Here is a 20719-nt window from a genome sequence, read left to right on the forward strand (position 1 = left end):
CTAATTGTCAGTACTTTTCCTAAAATAAATCCATCTTTTCCTTTAGTCTTGGGTTTTTACATCCTTATCCCATCTCTTTATAATGTGAAAGTTCAAAATCTTGCCTGATTTAAAATATTTGTGTTTTTTTTCTGTTGTTATTCAGCCAAGTTAGTTATATGTATCACTGCATTGAATTTTTTTTTTTTTGGATGTTACTTATATCCATGCTATTGCACAATTCAAGATCTTAAAAGAACTTGAAAATGATAATCTGACATCCCCTTTGAGTCTAAACCTTGCTATAGAATTTGATCAGTTTACTATTTTCCTCTCTTCAATTTTTCTTTGGTTGTTTTGAAACAAGATCTCGCTGTGTAGTTCAGGCTGTCCTTGAACTTCTGATCCTCCTGCCTCAGCTTCCAAAGTGCTGAGATTACAGACGTGGACTTGATTATTCTGTTCGCTTTTTAAAGCATGATATGTGGGTGCCTGTGTGTTTTGTTTTTTTGCCAGGCATTCTTTCCTGCCTCATTCTTCCACACGCTTTTCCTCATTAATGTAGAAGTAATAGGGATCACTTTTTTAGAAACAATTGAGGAATGACAGAAATACATTGAGGGGAATTGACATTTTTACAGTGTTCAACCTTCTCATCCACATATTGATATATCTCTTTATTTAATCAAACCTTTAAAAATATATTTTGGAAACTTTTAAATAGATGTAAAAATAGAAGGCATATAGTGAACCCTTACTAACCATCACCCAGGTTCAGCAGTTATCAATATATTGCCAAACTTGTTTCATCTGTATATCTGCCCTCTACTCTTTCATGTTGTAATTTATGTAACATTCACTCATTGTATGCCATCAGTTTAGTGATACTAAGTCTTTTATGTCTGTCACTCATTTCCTCAATATTTTGACTTGTGTTAAAGATTTTTTTAAAGTTCAGTTTAAGAAGTTTTAAAAATATGTCTAATCTTTGTGGCATCTTTACTATTCAGAGTTGCTTGATGACTTTTTTTTTCCCCTGGAGTATCCTATTTTATTTTGTGGGCATTGATTAATTGATTTTATTTATTGCTTTTACCTTCTGGGTATTATTAAGCAAAACCAAATGTTTCTCTGATTGTACCAATACATTCTTGTGACATTATTCTGCAGATGTTGAATTTCCTTTTAATTGTACCATGTTCATATTTTGAAATGGATTTCCAGCATATGATATTGTTTGTTCACAATATTTTATATTAAGCAGGGAGGGCAGAGGAGGGAGGAAAAATAACCAAGAGAGATTATGTAAAGGTGCAAATTTCCAATGATGACTGTCCATTATATTGTATACCTAAAATGTACCAATAAAGTAAAATTTTTTAAAAAATATTTTATATTAAGCATATCCCTGTCAGCTTTCTTAAGTCACTGTAAGACTTATCTGATCTACTTTCTAATTTCATATGGTGTCTTCCTTTCTGTATTAGTTTCCTTGGGCTACTGTAACAATTACCACAGAGTAGCTTTAAATAAATTTTAACTCATGGTTCTGGGAGCTCCAAGGTTCAAGTTCAACTTGTGGCAGGGCTGGTGCCTTCTGGACTGTGCATGAGAGTGTCTGTTCTGTACCTGACTTCTGTTGGCTGCTGGCATCTCTTGGTGTCCCTGGCTTGAAGCTGTATGACCCCAGTGGGCTCTATCTTCAAATGGCTTTTCCCCCCGTTTGTGTCAGAGCTGTCTCTTTGGAGGAACTGATTTTGGATTTAGGGTCCATCTTAAATCAGGATGGTTTCCTCCCAAGATCCTTTAATTATCTATGCAAAGACCCTATCCTCCACATAGTCATATTGATAAGTATCATGGCTAGTACTTGAGCCTATCTTTTTAGGGAATATCAATCCACTATACTTCCCCAGCAGGAGACTTCTCTGTATTCCCATTTTAATATCTGTAGATTAAACCCTGAGAAAAGATCAGAACTTTATAATATGTGTCTTTAATGAAATTTTCTAGAACATGGGATGGCAAGGTGAGGCCACTAACATATTGCCAGACTGACTACCTATCCTCGTTCTTCTCTTTGATTGTGTAGTTCTCTTGCCTGATTGGCTATCCACAGAGCTCCCACTTTAGATTTTTAAAAAAATGTAAGTCTGACCACAATTCTCTTATCACTTTAGAGCTTATCATGGGTCCTCAAATAAAGTCCTTACACAACTTTTGAAGGGCTGTGAGTGATGTCTTCACTCTCCCCTCTTGTACTCTGAACCTTCACACATACTGTTTGTCCTGCTTAGGTGAGGGCAGTCCTTAGTCCTTTGCTGGCTATTATTCTAACTTTAGACCTTAGACATAGCTGATTCTTGCTGTGCCTTTCTGAGATACCCCAACTCCTTGGTGTCACCACAGCATGATTCCACACTGTCAGCATTTTTAACTTGAATTGCATTCACCCCTCTGCTTGTCTAACTTCCTCTCTGGAACCAAGTCTTTCCCATTCACTGTTGTTAACTCAGTTTCATGGTACTTAATATTTATTGAATGAAAAATAAATATAAAAAGCAGGGTTTTGTGTTGAAGTCCTAGGTATTTTTACCTCTTTTACTTAAAAAAGTGTCGAGTGGAGCTGATTTAGCTTGTAGCATCTGCTTTCTTTTTTGGAATGGCTCAGAACTGCCACAGATACTCAGACATTTGAACGTGCTTGAGGACCCAGTAGAAACAGATCTTTTGGTGTCTGCCCTCAGATCTGTAGCACTGATAGATCTGAAACTGATTTGGCTACTATAAGGGCATCTTTGTGAGAATTGCCCTCCTGTAGTGGGGCACTCAAAACATTATTTACCCTTAGAAATCCAAAGCTATTTAGAAAGTGACAGAATGTGATTCAGTTGTAAGCGTAACACTAAAAAATATATCACATGTGATAGTACTTACTAAAACTGTTGTTAAACTTCAGCTGTTTTTTTTTCTTCCCCATAGAGTGCACATTCATATATTAAATCCTACTTCTATGTTTCTATTAAATGACTGGGAAAACTTTCTTTTATAATTGCCTTTAGTGAAAAAATTACTTTTTAATTTAAATACTCTTTTTCTCTATTTTTTTCTCCCATGTTTGTGCTGATGAGTTACTCTTGTCCCTCATAGTTATGCCCCGTGGTGTCCATCGTGCCAGCAGACTGATTCTGAATGGGAGACCTTTGCAAAGAATGGTGAAACTCTTCAGATCAGTGTGGGGAAGGTGGATGTCATTCAGGAACCAGGTACTGTAAACGGTAAACGTTTAACAAAAAGTTTAACAACTTTTTATTTTGAATTTTTTCAAGCATATAGAAGAGTTGAAAGGCTGAGATGCTGATTACACATGAGCTAGCAGCAGATTATATTTTAGCTTATCTGAGTCTGCCTATGTATGTGTGTTTATATTTATATGCAAATACATTTCTATTTATTATTTTGTTTCCTGGGATATTGGCAGTTGGTTATAGACATTATGATAGTTCACCTTCACTTCTTTAGCATGCTAAAATCTTCCTGATGATTTCCTTAGGATCTTTTTCTTGTGGAACCAAGATCCAGCCAAGTTTCACAAGTTGCATTTGGCTGTTAGGTGTTCTTAGTCCATCTTAATCTGGAATTAATCTAAAATTATCTCCTATATTTATCATGATATTGATACCCGGAAGAGAACAGGCCAGGATTTTCCTAGGTTTTCCATATAGTGACATTTAACTTATTGTCGTGTTTTTTGCATTTTCTGTAAACTGGAAGTTTGATCTGGAGATATGATTCAGTTTAGGTTCAAAGTTTATGGCAAGAGTACTTCATATATAGTGGTGGGACCTCACGTTACATTGGGCACATATTGATACTATTAGTGCAGTTAAGTAGGAACAGTGGGTTGATGCGTGAGAAATACTAAATTTCTCAATTAAGAAAATCACCCTTTAAGTTTCATGATGATTTTGCCTGAATTATATCTCATTGTACATTCCAGAATGCTGAATTTATAATTCTGTAATTTAATCAAAAGTAAAAGAGAACTTAAATTTTGAAAAGATACAGTTAATTTGTATTTGTAATTTAAAAATAACTGTATTATATGTGAGTTGAGGAGAAAAGTTGGACTTTTTTGTTATCTAAATCTTTTAAATGTGGCTATTTTCAAATTTGTCATATTTTCCTATTAAAATTCAATATCTAGCTTCCACATATCTTTATGAGGGAAAAAGAAAGTAGGCCTGGGAGAGTACCTATTCACTTTTCTATAATTGTGAATTCAAAAAACATGAAACAATCAAGTACCAATTATTTGGACAAGAAAGTCATGGGATACATTAAGATCCACATGTGGACAAGCCCATGGAAAGAGATTTCTATTAAAAGCCAGAGTCTTCAAGCCGCAGCCTTTTAAGCATCTAAAACAAGTCTGTCTTTGCCCATCCTTTACTTACAGGCAGACAGTTGTAGTTATTAGTTCATGGTTTGGGCTGTTATAATGGGTCATTCTATTTGGAGAGCAAATCATTGCAATTACATTTTTTTTCTAAATACTTATTTTTATCTTTTAATAGTTTGCGTCCAAGGAAAACCGGTGTCAGACTTGTTAATTAGTGGGAACCAGGCACATTTCATGATGGCTTTCTTAAAAATGTAGCTTCATGGGCAGGGATTTAGCTCAGTGGTTCTGGCTCCTGCTGCGCAAGTGCGAGGTCCCAAGTTTGATCTCCGGTACCCCCCGCAAAAAAAATTGTAGCTTCACACTTCAGTCATTTGTTATCCTGTTGTGAATTCATGGCATGATTTAAATTAAAAGAGTTAAAACAGGCTTGTAGTGGATTCATAAATCCAGTGTTTAGTTGAATATAGTCTTTCTAAGAATGTAGACTTACAGCTATTTTTCCATTGACTGGATTGAGACTAAAGTAAGAAATTGGTTAATGTTATAGTCAGGATTTGCACGGGAATAGATTTAATACAGAACACATAAATTTATACGATTATCTTATAATATTCACGAAAACGTCAAATGCAGAAGAGTGAAAGAGATCTCTCATTGAGTGAGAGACCTGAAGAATCCAGCCAACCTGGATCCCAGGGCAGTGTCCTTCAGGAGTCTAGCCAGAGGCCTAGAGCCCATGGCAGTGTCTCATGCAAGTATGTATCAGGAGACTGAAGGGAATCCATGACAAAGACTGAATGGTCTGTGGGGGAAAGCCCAAGGGCTGGTGCTAGAGGGTAAAGAGTCTGTGCCAGAAGGCTGAAGGATCTGTGTCACTCAAGACAACGGCAAAGGGCAGAACTCCCTGGAAGAGAACAGCAGCCATCCCTGGGGACAGCACGGGCCTGAACAGGCAAGTTCCTATCTGGAAAACCAGCCATAACAAAGTTTCTCCTGGGAAATCAGCAGCATTCAGTCTTCCCCTCTTGTTCTCTGTTTATGCCATAGCCCAGAACCATGCTGAGTCAGCTGGATCTTCCCACTTAGGTTGACCGTTAACCCACCACAGTTAATGAATATCTTTTTTTTTTTTTTTTGGTCCAGGGATCAAACTCGGGTCCTTGCGCTTTCGCAGCAGGCGGCGATACCACTGAGCTAAATCCCTGGCCCTGGTTAATGAATATCTTAAAAGCAATTATTGTTGGCTCCTAGTTTTACATAAATATAACCTAAATGTATTTTAAGTACTCATCACAGAAAGAAAAAATAACTGTTCTGTATCATAGTCTGATGAAAGAGTGAAAAAGAAAGGTCTAATAAAATTATGTATTAGGGAAAATTTTAAGGCAAAGGCTCAAATTCTTTTTAAATGATAAAAGCTTTAAAACTGCAATTCATAAATATTAGGAGGCACAGTTCTACATTTATCATTATTTGAATGGCTTTGAGAATATGGTCAGGGTTCATACACCAGTGTTTTGGTTAAGGACAAATATATGACAGTAGTCCATTAAGATGTATCACCTAATGATGTGGCCATCTTAGTTTGTGTAAATACACCCCTGTGGTGTTCACACAACATACTAAACAAGGCATTTGCAGAACATGTCCCTCTCTTTAAGCAGTACCTGACTGAATGCTCTGACTGTACTATTTTTTTGATTTATGAAAAAATAAAATTTCTTAACAAAATAAGAGAATGACAATAGCAAATCTAATGCTTCCACTGATCTTTTTTTTTTTTCCCCATTAACTTAATTGGTACATTTTAGGTATAAAATACAGTTACATTCATCATTGGGATCGTGTATCATTACATGAGTCTCTTGGTTCTTATTTTTTTCCCCTTCCCTTGCCCTCCCTTCACCCCCTCCAGCTTTCCATATTTGCAAAGACCTTGTTTCCATTTTTTTCCTCTTCTCATATTTTTTCCTTTCCCTTTTTTCCCTTCCCCTACCCCTCCCAATTCCCCTGCTCTTTTAGAGCTTTTCTTCCTGTTATACAATATCAGTTATACATTTTTAAAATTACAATATTAAGATCTAGGAGACATTACCACAGATTTTATAGAATTTAAAAGGATATAGAAAGCATATTACAAAAATCTTTTTTGAAATAAATTTGACAACTTTTAAGAAGTAACTTGGAAGACAAATTAATGCAACTAACTCTGGAGGAAATAAAAAATTTGAATAGCACCTATTAAAGAAAGTATATTCCTAGCTTGAAAACCTACCTATATGACAACAGCAGGCTCATAAATATTTTAACTGATAAATTATATCAAACAATTAAAGCAGAAAAAAGAAGGAACACTTCTCCCCTCATTTTAGGAACTCAACGTTGTGCTAATCCTAAAACTGAATAAAGATAATAGAAGAAAAAGTATGAACATAGATAGAAATTTGTTTAACAAAACGAACTATTAGAAGTCAGATTTGGCAGGATGTGGAAAGTGGTTTTGTTATAGGGATGGCAGTGTTGGTTCAGCATTGGAAGATCCACCCCCAAAAGTCATCATTTAAACAGAGGAAAGGAAAAAGCCATATGATGCTGTCACTAGTTGGAGAAAAAGTATTGGACTAAATTCTACAGCTGTTCATGGTAAAAGCTATCAGGAGACTAGAAGTAGAACAGAACTTTCTCAACAGATTAAAGACATACTTCCAGCGGGAATGCCTTATATGAATGGAGAAGATACAATGCTTTCTCCTTAAGGTGGGGAACAAGGGCAGATATATTTACTCTTTATCTGTCCATTAAACTTTGAAACCTAGTCCCCACCAAAATAGTCTGGCAAAAAAAATGACAGAACCAGGATAGGATTGGCACGGCAGAAGCAAAGTCTTTATATGTAGATGAAATGATCATCTACAGAGAAAATACTAAGAAATCTTTAGGAGCCCCTAGAACTTGTACTTGAATTTACCAGGATTAGAAAACACAAGGTATATAAAAATTCAGGTCTGTGTATACTTGCTATAAATGAAGAATTGGATATTGAAATTTAAAAGTTATGTAGCAGTACAAAGGACCTAGGAAAGTTAAAAACAAAAACAAAAACAGTGTTGGAAGACGTTTAGTACCTAATTTTAAGACTTCTTCTAAAGCTACAGTAATCAAGGCAGTGTTGGTGTAAGGAAAGACATATAGATCATTTGAATAAAACAGAGAATCTAGAAATAGAACCACACATATATGATCCACTGAGTTTTGAAAGATTATTTAACATTGGCATTTTACAGAATATAAACTCAATTCAAGAACCAAGGAAGAGAGAGTGTTTTCAGCAAATGGCACTAGAACACCTGGTATCCGTATATAAAATATTAACCTCAACCCTTTTTTTCCATACATGAAAATAGCTTGAAGGGATCCATGAACCTAAATAAGAAAGCCTAAAAGTATAAAACTTTAAGAAGAAATTATAAGGGAAAATATTTATGAATTCAGGGTAGGCAAGAACTACCTAGGATACAAAAAACATGATGTATAAAAGAAAAAAATTGATAAATGAGATTCCATCAAAATTTAGAACTTTAAATGACATCATTAAAATGAAAAGTAGTCCTTAAACAGACCATATTTACAATGCATGTAACCTATGAACAGAATGTATAAAGAATTCTTAGAGCTCAGTAATAGACAACCCAATTAAAATGTAGACATAAGAAGATGATAAATAGCCAGTATAGCACAAGGAATGGTGTGCAACTCTAGAATCAGAAAAATACTAATCAGTACAATAATAAGATTGAATTGTACACTCATTAGGGAGATGAAGTTCAAAGTTTCAAAAGCCTTGTCCTGACTTTCTCTTTTTGTTGGATTCTCCCCCTTTGCATTTAATTTGTCATGCCCAATGGATTCATTCTGCTGGGTTTCCTGGGGTTGTGATCCTCATTGTCTTTTCCTAGGGTATTGTCTAAAATTTTTTGGAGTGCCAGTTTGGTATTCATGAAGTTCCTGAGGTGCTCTTTGTCATGAAAGTATCTTATTTCTCCATCAATTTTGAAAGATAGTTTTGCAGGGTACATCAATCTGGGTTGGAGGCTGTTTTCCTTTAGGGCTTGAAATACATCACTCCAAGCTCTTCTTGCCTTGAGGGTTTGCATTGAGAAGTCTGCTGTGATTCTGATGGGCTTTCCTTTGTATGTGATTTGTTTCTTTTCTCTCACTGCTTGTAGAATTTTGTTCTTCTGTTGGATTTCTGGAATCCTAACTATTATATGCCTATGTGTAGATTTTATTTTGATTAAGGCTATTTGGAGTCCTATATGCCTCACTTACCTGTATGTCAAGTTCTTTTCCCCTCCTTGGGAAGTTTTCTGCCATCACTTCTGTGAGCAGTTTTTTTATGTCATCTGCACTCTCTCCTCTTTCTTTATTGACTCCAATCAGTCTTATGTTATTCTTCTTTGCATCGTCTAGCAGTTGCTGGATTGATTTCTCATGTTCCCTTACAATTTTTAAGCAATTTTTGTTTTCCTCCTCACTAATTGCAATCTTATCTTCTATATGTGAAATTCTATCCTCACATTGGTTCATTCTGCTGCACAGACTTTCGATGGAGTTTTTAATCTCTTGGAAATCTGTTTGTATCTGTTTTATGGATTCCATTTGTTTCCTATGTTGGGATGCCATCATGTTCCTCAGATCCTCTATTTTTTTTATCTGTGTCCTCTCTAGATTTATTAATCATGTCTTGCACCATGAGCCAAATCTTTGCTGTTATCTGAGTAATTATTTCTGATTTCATTTTTCCCAGATCCTCTTTTGTTGCCAGTTCAGAGAGTCCAGGTAGTTGAGTATCAGATTGTTCCATCTCATTTCCCTTTGGGGTTGCTGTAGGTGATCAGGAACTCTGTTTTTGAGGCTTGTTTATGTGTTTTCTCATTTCCACAGTGTGTGTGGGGGGGTGCTTCTTGCACCCTTGCAGCTCACTTTCTCTGCCCTATGAGCTTGGGAGGGCAGCGGGGGGGAGCTTCCTTCTGGGTTCTGGGATGGGCTCAGCTTCTCTGCCCTAGGAGCTTGGTATGGCAGCAGGGGAGCTTCCTTCTGGGTGCTGGTACCGGCTGAGCTTCTCTGCCCTAGGAGCCTGGGATGAAAGCAAGGAGCTTCCTTCAGGGTGCTGGGACCGGCTCACCTTCTCTGCCCTAGGAGCCTGGAATGGCAGTGGGGGAGCTTCCTTCTGGGTGCTGGGACTGGCTGAGCTTCTCTGCCCTAGGAGCCTGGGATGGAGGCAGGGAGCTGCCTTCTGGGTGCTGGGACTGGCTCACCTTGTCTGCCCTAGGAGCCTGGGATGGCGGCGGGGGAGCTTCCTTCCAGGTGCTGGGACCAGCTGAGCTTCTCTGCCCTAGGAGCCTGGGATGGAGGCAGGGAGCTTCCTTCCCGGTGCTGGGACTGGCTTACCTTCTCTGCCCTAGGAGCCTGGGATGGAGGCGGGGAGCTTCCTCTCCACTGATCTTTTAATAGGGCTTCACAGTAATGTATTTATTCAATGAATATTTGATTTCCTACATATGCCAGGCCTGTTGTAGATGCAAATGATGCATATGTGAATAATGAAGTCAGAAGCTTGACTCCTCATTCAACTTACATTCTAGTGAAGGAAAAGAATAGTAACAAAATAAGATGGAAAATAATGCCAGATTGTAGTGGGAGCTGTGAAGAAAAATGCTGTGCAAAACATTGACTGCAAGTTGTCAGAAATGGAAAGTAGGAGAATGGTTGGGAGGTTAGTGCAGTACCCAGAGGTGAGAAGATAGTGCCTGGGTCCTGCAGTCATAGTGGTTAAGTGGTTGGATTTGAGACAAGTATTTCTGATGGATGGATTGGTTGTAGGATGTGGTGGGAAGAGAGGAGATGGAGAAGACTGAAGAAGAACAAGTTTGTGGGCTGTGGATTTAGCTCAGTGGTTCCGGGGCCTGCCTTGCAAGCCCAAGGACCTGAGTTCAATCCCCTGTACTAAAAACAAAACAAAACAAAAAGAACAAGTTTGAGACAGCAGTATTAAGTTCAGAATGTTAAATAGACATCCAAATAGAGGTGAGCTAGACAGATAAATTTGAAGACCATCAGTGTAGATGTTTCAAGCTAGGGGAAGAATTGAGGTTACCTAGGGCAGTGGTGGCAAACCTATGCCCCTTGAGCCAAGTTATCCTAGCCAAGGTTTGACAAGTTATCAGCATGCATACAACAGCAAAGATCACATTAATTGTGCAAAAGCACTGCCAAATGCACTTTTATCTTTCAGTACAAAGCTGTTTGTATCATTAAAAGCTCTGTTATTTTTTATTTTAAGACAAAAGATGTTAATGTATGAGTTGTTTTTTCTAAACTAAAACCTCAGTATTCTGGTTTAATCACAGTGTTGGCAGTTTGAGATAAATACGTGGGTGTGGGGTCTCTAAAAGAGACCTAAGTGTATGTGTACTAGAGAACTAAGAACAGGAATAGTTGAACATTTGGAGCAAAACAAGTTGAAGCAGTTGAGGAGTAGCCAGTGAGGAAGGAGAGAGGGAGAAGTAGGCCAATCAAGAAGAGAAGTGTCTTAGTGATACCACTCAGCACTCCTCCAGGGCCTTGTCTATATTTTTAGAAGCATTTAACTATTTACTTTTACAAAATTTAACGTTCTGAATGAGCAGCTGAAACCATTCAAATGACATTATTTCCCCCAGAGTTGAGCACTTCACTGGATATTTCTGTATATAACTTTCTATTTGGTTACAGACCTCTACTTGTATATTCCTTCAGCCAGACTCCCTTGTCACAGGAGTGCTGGGTGGAAAATTTTCATTTTTTTTCTCTGCAAGAACAGTTTAAAATGAGAAAGCAAGCAGTTATGAAATAGTCACACATACTTTTTAGTTATGCCTATAATACTTCCATCAGTATATCTAATTAGATATTGTTTTATATATTTTAAGTAAATATATTTCACAGTGATCAAAAGTGGGAGTTACAGACATGTTGAGTTTTTACAGCTGAGATGTAGAAGTCAATGAAAGGATAGGCCTTAGGTTACATTACATAGTCTGTTTAATACTCCATAGATGGCTCAGTTGAACCATCTATTCCATGCAGGTAAGCTTTGCTGTCAAGGACTGGAAAACAGCAGCTGCTCATATATCATCACCTGTGGGTGATGGCTCTGTCACTACATCAGAGGGAAGCCAGACCCCTTCCACTGTTAAGAGTAAATATTGTGCTAAAAACTAATTTCATGTTGAGTGTGGTGGTGCGTGCCTGTGATACCAGCACTCAGGAGGCCGAGGCAGGATGATTGCTGCAAGTTTGTGGCCAGCCTGGGCTACAAAATGAGTTCAGGGCAGCCTGAACTGCATAATGAGACCCTGTCTCAAAAACCAAAAACAAGCAGGCAAACAAAAACAATTTCATACAGAAGTCCATATAGTTTAATACACAAGTTAGTGTTTTTAATTTTATAATTGTAAAAGCAATTTTTGTATTCTATTATATTGGCAACTTTATTTCAATCTCAAAAATAAGATTAGTTTACAGTTTTTCATTGTGTCTTTCTTCCGATACCCTGGTGATAACTGTATATTTTCATCTGTAATTGTAGTACACAAGTACATGCATTTTAGCTTATGATGACCCTTTGAAGAGCAAACTGTTTATCTTATTCAGAAAATGGAGGCTCAGAGAGGTTTAATAACATGACTAAGACATGACAACTAATAAATAGAACAAAGGCTGTTAGCTTTATTTTTTCCCCCTAATACTGGGAACTGAACCCAAGGGTGGTCTAACATAGAGCTGTGTCCTCAGCCCTTTTTATTTTTTGAGGATTTGAACTTGTGATCCTCCTGTCTCAGCCTCCTTCAGTGATAGGACTCCAAGTGCACCACTGCACCTGGCCACTTTCTCTGTTTTCTTAGAACTGAACTTAATACCTGCTGTATATCAAAATGTAATTCCCTACCATGTATTTTTTTTCCTCTTAGATTTCTCAGTGTCCTTTTTCTGTATGTGTGTCTAACGTTTTTGATAAGAAATGAAAATAATTTGTGTGTTTTGGATTTATGATCCTTTTACATTATACTACGGTGTTCATTTTAAAATGGAAGTGGAAATGTGAAGAAATTTTTGGAGACTCTGGACAAACTTAGTTTTATATGTAAAGGTTCAAGAGTGCACTTACTACCATAATTTCTGAAGCTTGCTGCAGTAAACCATTTAGGTCTGGAAATCGTTGCAAAATCTCTTTGCAGAAACCACACTGCACTGTTTCTTAAACCCTGAGGCTATAACCTCAGATGATGCTTGGCTCTTCAAACTGGTCATGTTTTAAAACCTCATGGCACCAGTATGCAAGGCTACAGCACATATTTGGAGCTCTAAGAGTGACACCCAGGGGTTTCTGATGTCTTTAAGCCTCTCAGAAATGACATTTACTTGAGATGAATTTCCTGTGGTGACGTATTGGCAAGGATTTAAGGAATGTGTCACAATACAAGGATGATGTCCACTCATAGATTTTATTGTTTTTACTGAATATATCCTCAATGACAGTATATTCTATATAGCAAACCAAATTCATCTCTGAGTTATGCTGCAACCTTATTAATATTCCACATGAGTTGTCATTTGAGGACATATTGACAAACATAAATGAAAGCAATCTTGAAGAGAGAATTTATTAACAATGTTTTTTGTTTTAAATGTATCCTAATTGGTGGCCTTGTAAATTGGTATTATAGTTTCAAAAAAACAACACAGCAATTCATATCAAGAGCATAAAATTCTTGTACCCTTAATATAGCAATTTTGGGACAAGATGTCCTATTGTTATATCTTCCAGCCTGAACTGCTAAGACGTAGAAAAAATTTCAGAGATGATCTGTCACGTTTTTTTTCTTATTTTCTTTATATTGATTGATTTTCATGGGTGTATTTATTTGTATGAATATAATTTGTTTCCTAAAATAGTATGCAGTTTTCCAAGGACTTAGTTTGTGTCACCTACATTTTATTTAATCAGAGATTTATATTTAAGGCCAATCTTTCTTTCTTTTTTTTTGCTACCAGGGATTGAACTCGGGACCTTGCGCTTTCGAGGCAGGCAGCAGAAGCACTGAACTAAATCCCTGGCCCAGAGATTTATATTTATATCTCTGATTATTTATATTTAAATCTCTGGTTAAAATCATATCTAGGATTCATTTAGTAACCATCATATGTCAAGCACTAAATTCTGTGTACTTTTACATATAAAATCATTTGATGCTAAAATCCTGTGAGAAAATACAAAACCATATAAATAAAACTGAAGCCCAGAGACTTTAACTATTCCAGATTAAAAAGTAGTACAAGGTAAGAGTAGGATTTGACTGTAGGCCTGCTGCTTCTTGAATTTGGAAATACTCTTTTGTGTATTGTGTAAATAAACATGAATTATGAAATAATTTTATTCTTCATGTATTTATTTTATTATTCATCGCTGTAGCCAGTGAAGGTTAAGATCATGTAAAGGATTTTATAGAACAAGTTAAGAAAATTGCTCTAAGTGATAGCTGACATTTATTAGAACTACTGTTTTATTGTGTTCTTTTTTTGGTACTGAGGATTGAACTCAGGACCTCGCACTTGCGAGCTAGGTGGCGGAACCACTGAGCTAAATCCTCGGCCCACTCCTGTTTTATTGTGATAAAAATAAAATCTAAGTAAAAAGTTTAAAAAGTGATGAGCTACTGTTTATTTTGTTCATTCCATTAAAAGGTCATATAAAGAAAGCACACTTGCCCAATTCCATAACTCTCCTTTGATAAAATTTTGGGGTAGGTATAAGAAACTGTAGCTAAGAAAAAAGTGATCTATGGCATTATTTGAAAACCAAAAGCATTAGTAATTTGTAAGCACTTAGAAATACCAGTACTTTTCCTCCTGGCATTTAAAGTTGAACTGTACTGCAGCATACCCTGGTTCCCCATAGGGAGAGTTTTAGGCAGGGCTAGATGTGAAGATGCCCTCAGAGAGAGGTCTTGTTAAAATTTTCAGCTGAACTCTTTACAGCTCACAAAGTCCTTGTGTTTTTGTAACTGATAATACAACTTTTTAAAAATTGTACAATAACAAATGTAAATAGTTAATGTGTGTGTGTGTGTGTGTGTGTGTGTGTGTATAATGTTGACTTTTACTACTCCCATAGTACTATGCTTCCTTTTAAGTACCTTAGGGATGTTTTAGAGGTCATTTGGTCTGATACGAGAAAAAGTTAGAGAATCTTCCTTTGAGAAGACCATCACTAATCAAAAACTGCTATGCTAAATATGCATTTAGTTGATAAAATGGGTAAAAGCGAATTTCTTGTATTAGTAAAACTGAAGTATTTAAATTTCAAGGGACCACAGAGATGTACAATTTAAGCAACTTGACTTGAATAGCCATTTGATTTTGCATATGTTGTTCTTCAGTGAGAAAGGTAAAAATGGTCAGAAATGTTAAAATGATGTCTGTCATTTTTCCATGCTGGGTCCTTTTGCTTTCTTTCTCCTTGATTAATTCTTGGTACTCTCTGAAATAGAATTTATTAGTAGATAATATTTATTTGTAAGCATTTAAAGGACAGGGATCTGTTCTCGACCTGCAGTCTCATTAGGTTTTTGTTATGTACCTCTTTTTCTTGTTGTTTTCTTAGTTTAGAGTCACAATTGTGATTATCGAGTGCTTTCTCTCTGTCACTAGACTGTAAGCATGAGCTCTGAGAACCAAAACTATCCCTGTACCAAGGGTGTTATTATCATTGCCTTTTCATATACATAATAATAGCATTTGGTACTGTATATACTTAAAGTTCAGTAAAGATTTGTTAAGACAAATTGAAAAAAATGCAGTTTCTGTATCTATATATTCCCTTTACAGTAATTGTGAATTTTATAAGTGTACAAAGATTATAATGTGATCTTAGGTGGATCTTTTTTACTGTTCATCAATTGATACTAATAATGTCTATAATGTTTTGAGTCCTTTATTATGTGCCAGGCATCATGTTAAACTCGCAATATACTTGGCCTAGTCTAATTTCAGAACAATTCATTTTACTTTAATATATCCATTTCACAGAGGAGGTGGTTGAGACTCAGGTCAAATAATTTCTCTAAAGCCATTAAACAAGTACAGAAGGAAGTTAGTATTTAACCCAGATTGTATGAGTCTGTAACCTATCCTTTCCTCCTCCATACAGTCCAAAGTGATACACAAGCCAGCAAATTCTAGGGTAACTCATGGAAGGTAAGTTGTATGTCAGTGACTAAAAAGTGTTAGGTAGGTAAAAAAAAAAAGAGTAGTCAATGTGATCCAGTAATTGCAGTGATTTTAGTAATATGGTTATGAAAGTAGCTTGAGGATGCTTTTTCTTGGATCTTAAGTTAGGTGCTTAGTTTACTCTGAGTTTCACTTGTAACTTTTTTGTTTATACTTCTTGTAGGTTTGAGTGGCCGTTTCTTTGTCACCACTCTCCCAGCCTTTTTTCAGTAAGTTTGAATAATTTTCTGGTCTTGCAAAGATTAAAAATTAGTAGATATATACCAGGAATTCTCAGATGTTTTCTATGACTACTCATGTATCGTAGTGGAGGAGGGAAAATCCCCACTGCTTTGAATTACACTGCCAAAAGAGGAAGTACCTGGAGTGCTGTAGAGAGAGTGCACCTTAATTTCAGGCCTGGAAAAGGAGGAAGGAGGGCTCAGAGACTTCTCTTGATTTAAAAGGTGGAGCGTTCATAACAGGTAAGTAGGGATGGAATAAACTGACAAGGTGGAGAAGGACTTTCTAGATAGAGGAAATGGTGTGTTTAAGCCTGGGAGAAAAGGAGACCTGAGAATTGTAACTATTTCTGTATTGTTGGCCCATAACATTTGGTTGGATCATGCTAGAGAGGCCCAGGTAGTGTTAGAGGGAAGAAAAAAGAAGGGGTAGATTTTGGAAATACTTAAGAGGTAGGATTATTAGGTGTTTGATCCATGTGAAGGAAGAGTTTATGTTGACTAGAAACAAGTCATGTTAGTAAATGCTATTCTTGGCCTGGAAGATAAGGAAACCTTAGAATAAGATGAGCTTTGGGAGATGGAGCTGGAATGGAGAAGACAGTGTGAAGTGCCTATTGTTAATTCCAGATGGAGAAATTTGGGTGACAGTTTGATGTCAGCATCTAAAGTTCAGAAGAAAGATCTAGCCTGGAAATACATATTGGGAATTTCTCAGCATTAAAATACATAAAAATTGAAATATTACTGTATCTACAGAGAACACATACAGTGTGAAGAGAATCAAGTAAAGTATAGAACCTGGAATTGACCAATATTAGGGCATCTGTCTTTAGTGAGTGAAGGAAACTGAGAAAGGATTGGCAGAATAGAGGGAAGAAGTCTAGAGAACTCAGGTCTTAAAAGTCAAACTAAATGGACTAGGGGTGTTGCTCAGTGGTGGAGCACATGCCTGACGTATACAAGGCTGTAGGGTCTGTCCCCTGCTCCTGGGAGAAGGGGTCAGGCTAAAAGACAAAAGAGGGATGTGCAGTAGGGGATAGTGGCAGTGAACAGGTAAATGGAAAATGCCCAAAAAATTGCTTCATGGATACGGCACTTAGGAATCACTGAAGACCCTCGGTCTGAGCAGGTTCACTGGAGCCCTGGGGGCAGAACCCCCAGTCTCACTGAGTAGTGAATGAGTACTGAAGAAGAGAAACTGACAGATGTAGACATTTGCCCTAGGAAGCTTGACTGGACAAGAGGGTGGGAGGGCAGGAGGGTTAAGGGAGATGGGAGATTAAGCAGAATTTGTGTTAATTTTGAAGCGAGGACTTGAACAACATCTATTTGGAAATGTGGATGCAAGTTTTAACCTGAAAACAATGGCTATTTTACTATTATAGAAAAAAGTAAAAATAATTGGTAGCAAATAATAAAAAGTGACTTGATAGATTAAGGATTGCCAGGAACTTTGCTTATGGTTACAGATTCTGTAATGATAAAGTGAAATGTTTAATACTTTTCAGTTTTGGAATTTCTCATTTGTAATACTAAAATTTATGCATGCCTTCTCATTTATGCTTAACTATAATTGTCTTCATTTGATCCAAGTTAAATTCCAGTGGTATTCACATATATGGCCAACAATGATTTTACTATGTATTATCTGTAATACTTGTTATTTTGACTCATTTATTTTCTGCTGTTTTTTAATTTGTAGTGCAAAAGATGGGATATTTCGCCGTTACCGAGGCCCAGGAATCTTTGAAGATCTACAGAATTACATCTTAGAGAAGAAATGGCAGTCAGTTGAGCCTCTGACTGGCTGGAAGTCCCCAGCTTCACTAACGTAACTTGTTAATTTTTTAATGATACAGAGCTATAAATAAAACAATGGTATCAAGTTAGTCTGTGGGTCTTAAAAGCCTTCATTTTCCTCCATAATCACTACTGGTTACCTAGCCCATCTATATCCATGATTGGCCCAAGTAGTGTTTCTGGTTTTGTGGACTCAGATATGTTTCAGGTAGTTTTTAGTCAGCTGAGAGTTAAGTAGCCAGATTGGTGACAGAAAGCTTTTCTTCCAGCATTTGCAAGAAGCCACACCAACCGTCTTCTCTCTACAAAACTTGTTATTGAACATTTTACTTCTTTTTCTTCTTGTAAATTATTGGTAAGGTGCAGGAGCAGCTCTTTCTTGACTTTTAGTCCGTGAAGGAATTGCTATTGTATCTTACATGGAAAATAAAACCTATGATGTTTTATTTGACCACCTTACACAGTATCGCTGTGGGTAAGTTTTGACTGTGGTGGTAAACTGTATAATACTTGGTGTAATAGATCAGGCTGTAACTGTTTTCTCAGTTGGTTTTAATTTTGAATGGTCATATTTGTAATTTATTTTATTTTAGCATATACAGGTGTAAGAACTATCCCAACTAACATAGGAACAGATGGTTTGATGTTTCAGGAGTAAATCATCTAATGACATCTATATTAATAATCAGGAAGCATAGAGTTTACTCTAAAAGCAATTCACTTCTAGCATTTCATTCTCTTTTTTTGTTTTTTTGGTACCTGGGATTGAATTTGGGTCCTTGCGCTTGCAGGGCAGGCGGCAGAGCCACTGAGCTAAATCCCAGGCCCCTAGCATTTCATTCTTAAAGTAAGTGAGCACTGATTTTTTGCCAGATATTGTTTCAGATGCTAAGCATTAATCAGTGAACAAGACAGTCATGGCCCCTCAACTCCCCTCAGGTAACTTAAAGTGAGTAGGACAGATTAGGAAAAGTCAAAGACACAAAGAATCATAATCTGGTTGGAGCAGTTAAAGATCAATGTACTTCACTAAGAAAGGGAAAAACTAGTCTCAAGCCTACCTTAGATAGAGTGGTTAGGAGAGGTTGCACTGAGGGGAGGATTAGAAGTGAGATCTGAAGGATAGAAAGAACTGGCCCAGGTTAAAAGCAGGGAGACAGATATTCCTGGGAAGAATATGGCATGCACATGAGCCCCAGTTTGGGTAAAAGTTTGGTATCCTGGGGAGTACAGTGCCAGACAGAGGGAGCTGAATGAAAGGGAAGGGTGGTGGTATGAGGTGCATGAGAGCCAGACGATACAGGACTGTGGCCATAGGAACTAGGCCGTTATCAGTGCATGAAGGGAGAAGTTGACTCTTAAAGAGATTGGAGAGGAAAAAAAAAAAGAAATTGGAGAGGGCAAGAATGAATGAGGAGAGCCAGAGGCTTTCATATTGTCCAACCTCCATATGCTAGAGCAGTATGGCAGCAGTGGAGATGGAGAGAATGAGTAGTTTAAAATACATTTTGAACACCTACCCAAGGTGAAGAGAGGGAGGATTCTCAAGTAAAAACACTAGGTTTCATGTTTGAGTACTTGGTGGATCTTGGTATCTGCTACTTATTTGGGCAAGAACAAATCAGGGATTCTGTTTAGATTTGAGAAGTTTGAGATGCAGACTTTGTAGAGCTATGGATGCATGGTGATCAGTCTTTATGGGGAACTCAGAAACATTTAGCTGGTGCTCAGAGCCTTAGGAAGGAAGGAGGAGAACACCTAGAAAGAAAAAGAAGCATGCTTGGGGTTGATCCATGAGCCACTCGCACATGAAGAACTTGGGTAGATAATGAGTCAGCACAAGGAAACTGAAAATAATTACTAATGAGGCAGGCAGAAAAGAAGTGGTGTGCCATTTTCCAGAAGTCAGATAAAGAAAGGGTGCTCAAGAAGGAAGGAGTAGTTACCTGTCCAGTGTTAACAAGGAATTGAAAGACTAGGTCTGGAACTGGACATAGAATAAATCAAGGTGAGATCATCCTGGCTTTGGTGAGCAGTCATAGTACAGCGGTGAGGTGGAAGTCAGATTTGAGTAGGTTAAAGATGTGGCACAGAAGAAGAAATGGCAAGTGGGGGACCTCTCTTGGGAGAAGTTTGTGGATTGCTCTTGTTTAAAAGGTGGAACCCAACAAAACATGTTTGCATCCTGAGGAGACTGATGCAGCAGAGACAGAAATTGCTAATGTGGGAGGAACAGATGACAGAAAGAAGCAAGTCATTGACAGAACAAGAAGGATGGGCTTCAAGCACAAGTGGAGGAATTAGACTATGGTAGGGCAGATAAGACTTTCCTGTTGAAACGAGAGAAGGTGCATGCGAGTATGCACAAGGGTCAGATTTAGTAGTGGAATGGCTTCTAATTTCACAATGATACATGAAGAATGTTTGTTAGCTGAGAGTCCTTGGGGAGGGGAGGATGTATAAGGTTTAAAGAGAGGGAAAAGGCAATGAGCTGTTATCTCAGAGCCTAAATATGCAGGACTTGGTGGTATTGAGCCTTTCCTTATATTTGGGAGTCAGCTAGGCATGGGATCTTTCCCTGGAGATGTTCAGCTGCTTGGGTTTGGGGTTGTGCCCAGTATAGATAATGAAGGGATAAAGTGCCAAGGAAAGAGAATGTATTTTCAACAAAGCAAGTCAGGTGTTGGCCACAGAATTAAACTATGTAAGAGCAGAGGTGAGTCTAGGAGAGAACAGCAAGACATAGGATCAACGAAAGGGAAGTACCCTGGACCTGAGTTTTGTTTTGCTTTTTCATAGTATACATAGTCAGTATTTCCCTTCTTTCTCTATTTTTTTTTTTAGGATGTCTGGAATGGCTGGTCTTTTTAGCATCTCTGGCAAGATTTGGGTGAGTAATCTTAAATAAAACTATTACTATATTTAGAGGTGTTTAAGAATAGAAATGTAGCTTTTAAACAATAGGAAAACACTTTTATAA

At 37.3% G+C, this 20719-nt stretch overlaps 1 protein-coding gene across 1 annotated transcript in view; it reads left to right on the forward strand.

Annotated features, from left to right (window-relative positions):
- Tmx4 (thioredoxin related transmembrane protein 4) overlaps nt 1-20719 on the forward strand; it is a 48825-nt gene that overhangs the window by 6428 nt on the left and 21678 nt on the right. Inside the window, exons 2-5 of the mRNA XM_004840808.3 lie at nt 3130-3245; nt 15879-15924; nt 17642-17770; nt 20584-20629. Coding sequence (XP_004840865.1) covers nt 3130-3245; nt 15879-15924; nt 17642-17770; nt 20584-20629 — 337 coding nt within the window. The remainder of the gene's footprint in view (nt 1-3129; nt 3246-15878; nt 15925-17641; nt 17771-20583; nt 20630-20719) is intronic.

This window comes from Heterocephalus glaber, unplaced genomic scaffold (assembly GCF_053883595.1).
Source record: "Heterocephalus glaber isolate CG9 unplaced genomic scaffold, H.glaber_assembly_v1.0 deba00001532, whole genome shotgun sequence".
In the NCBI taxonomy this organism is placed as follows: Eukaryota; Metazoa; Chordata; class Mammalia; order Rodentia; family Bathyergidae; genus Heterocephalus; species Heterocephalus glaber.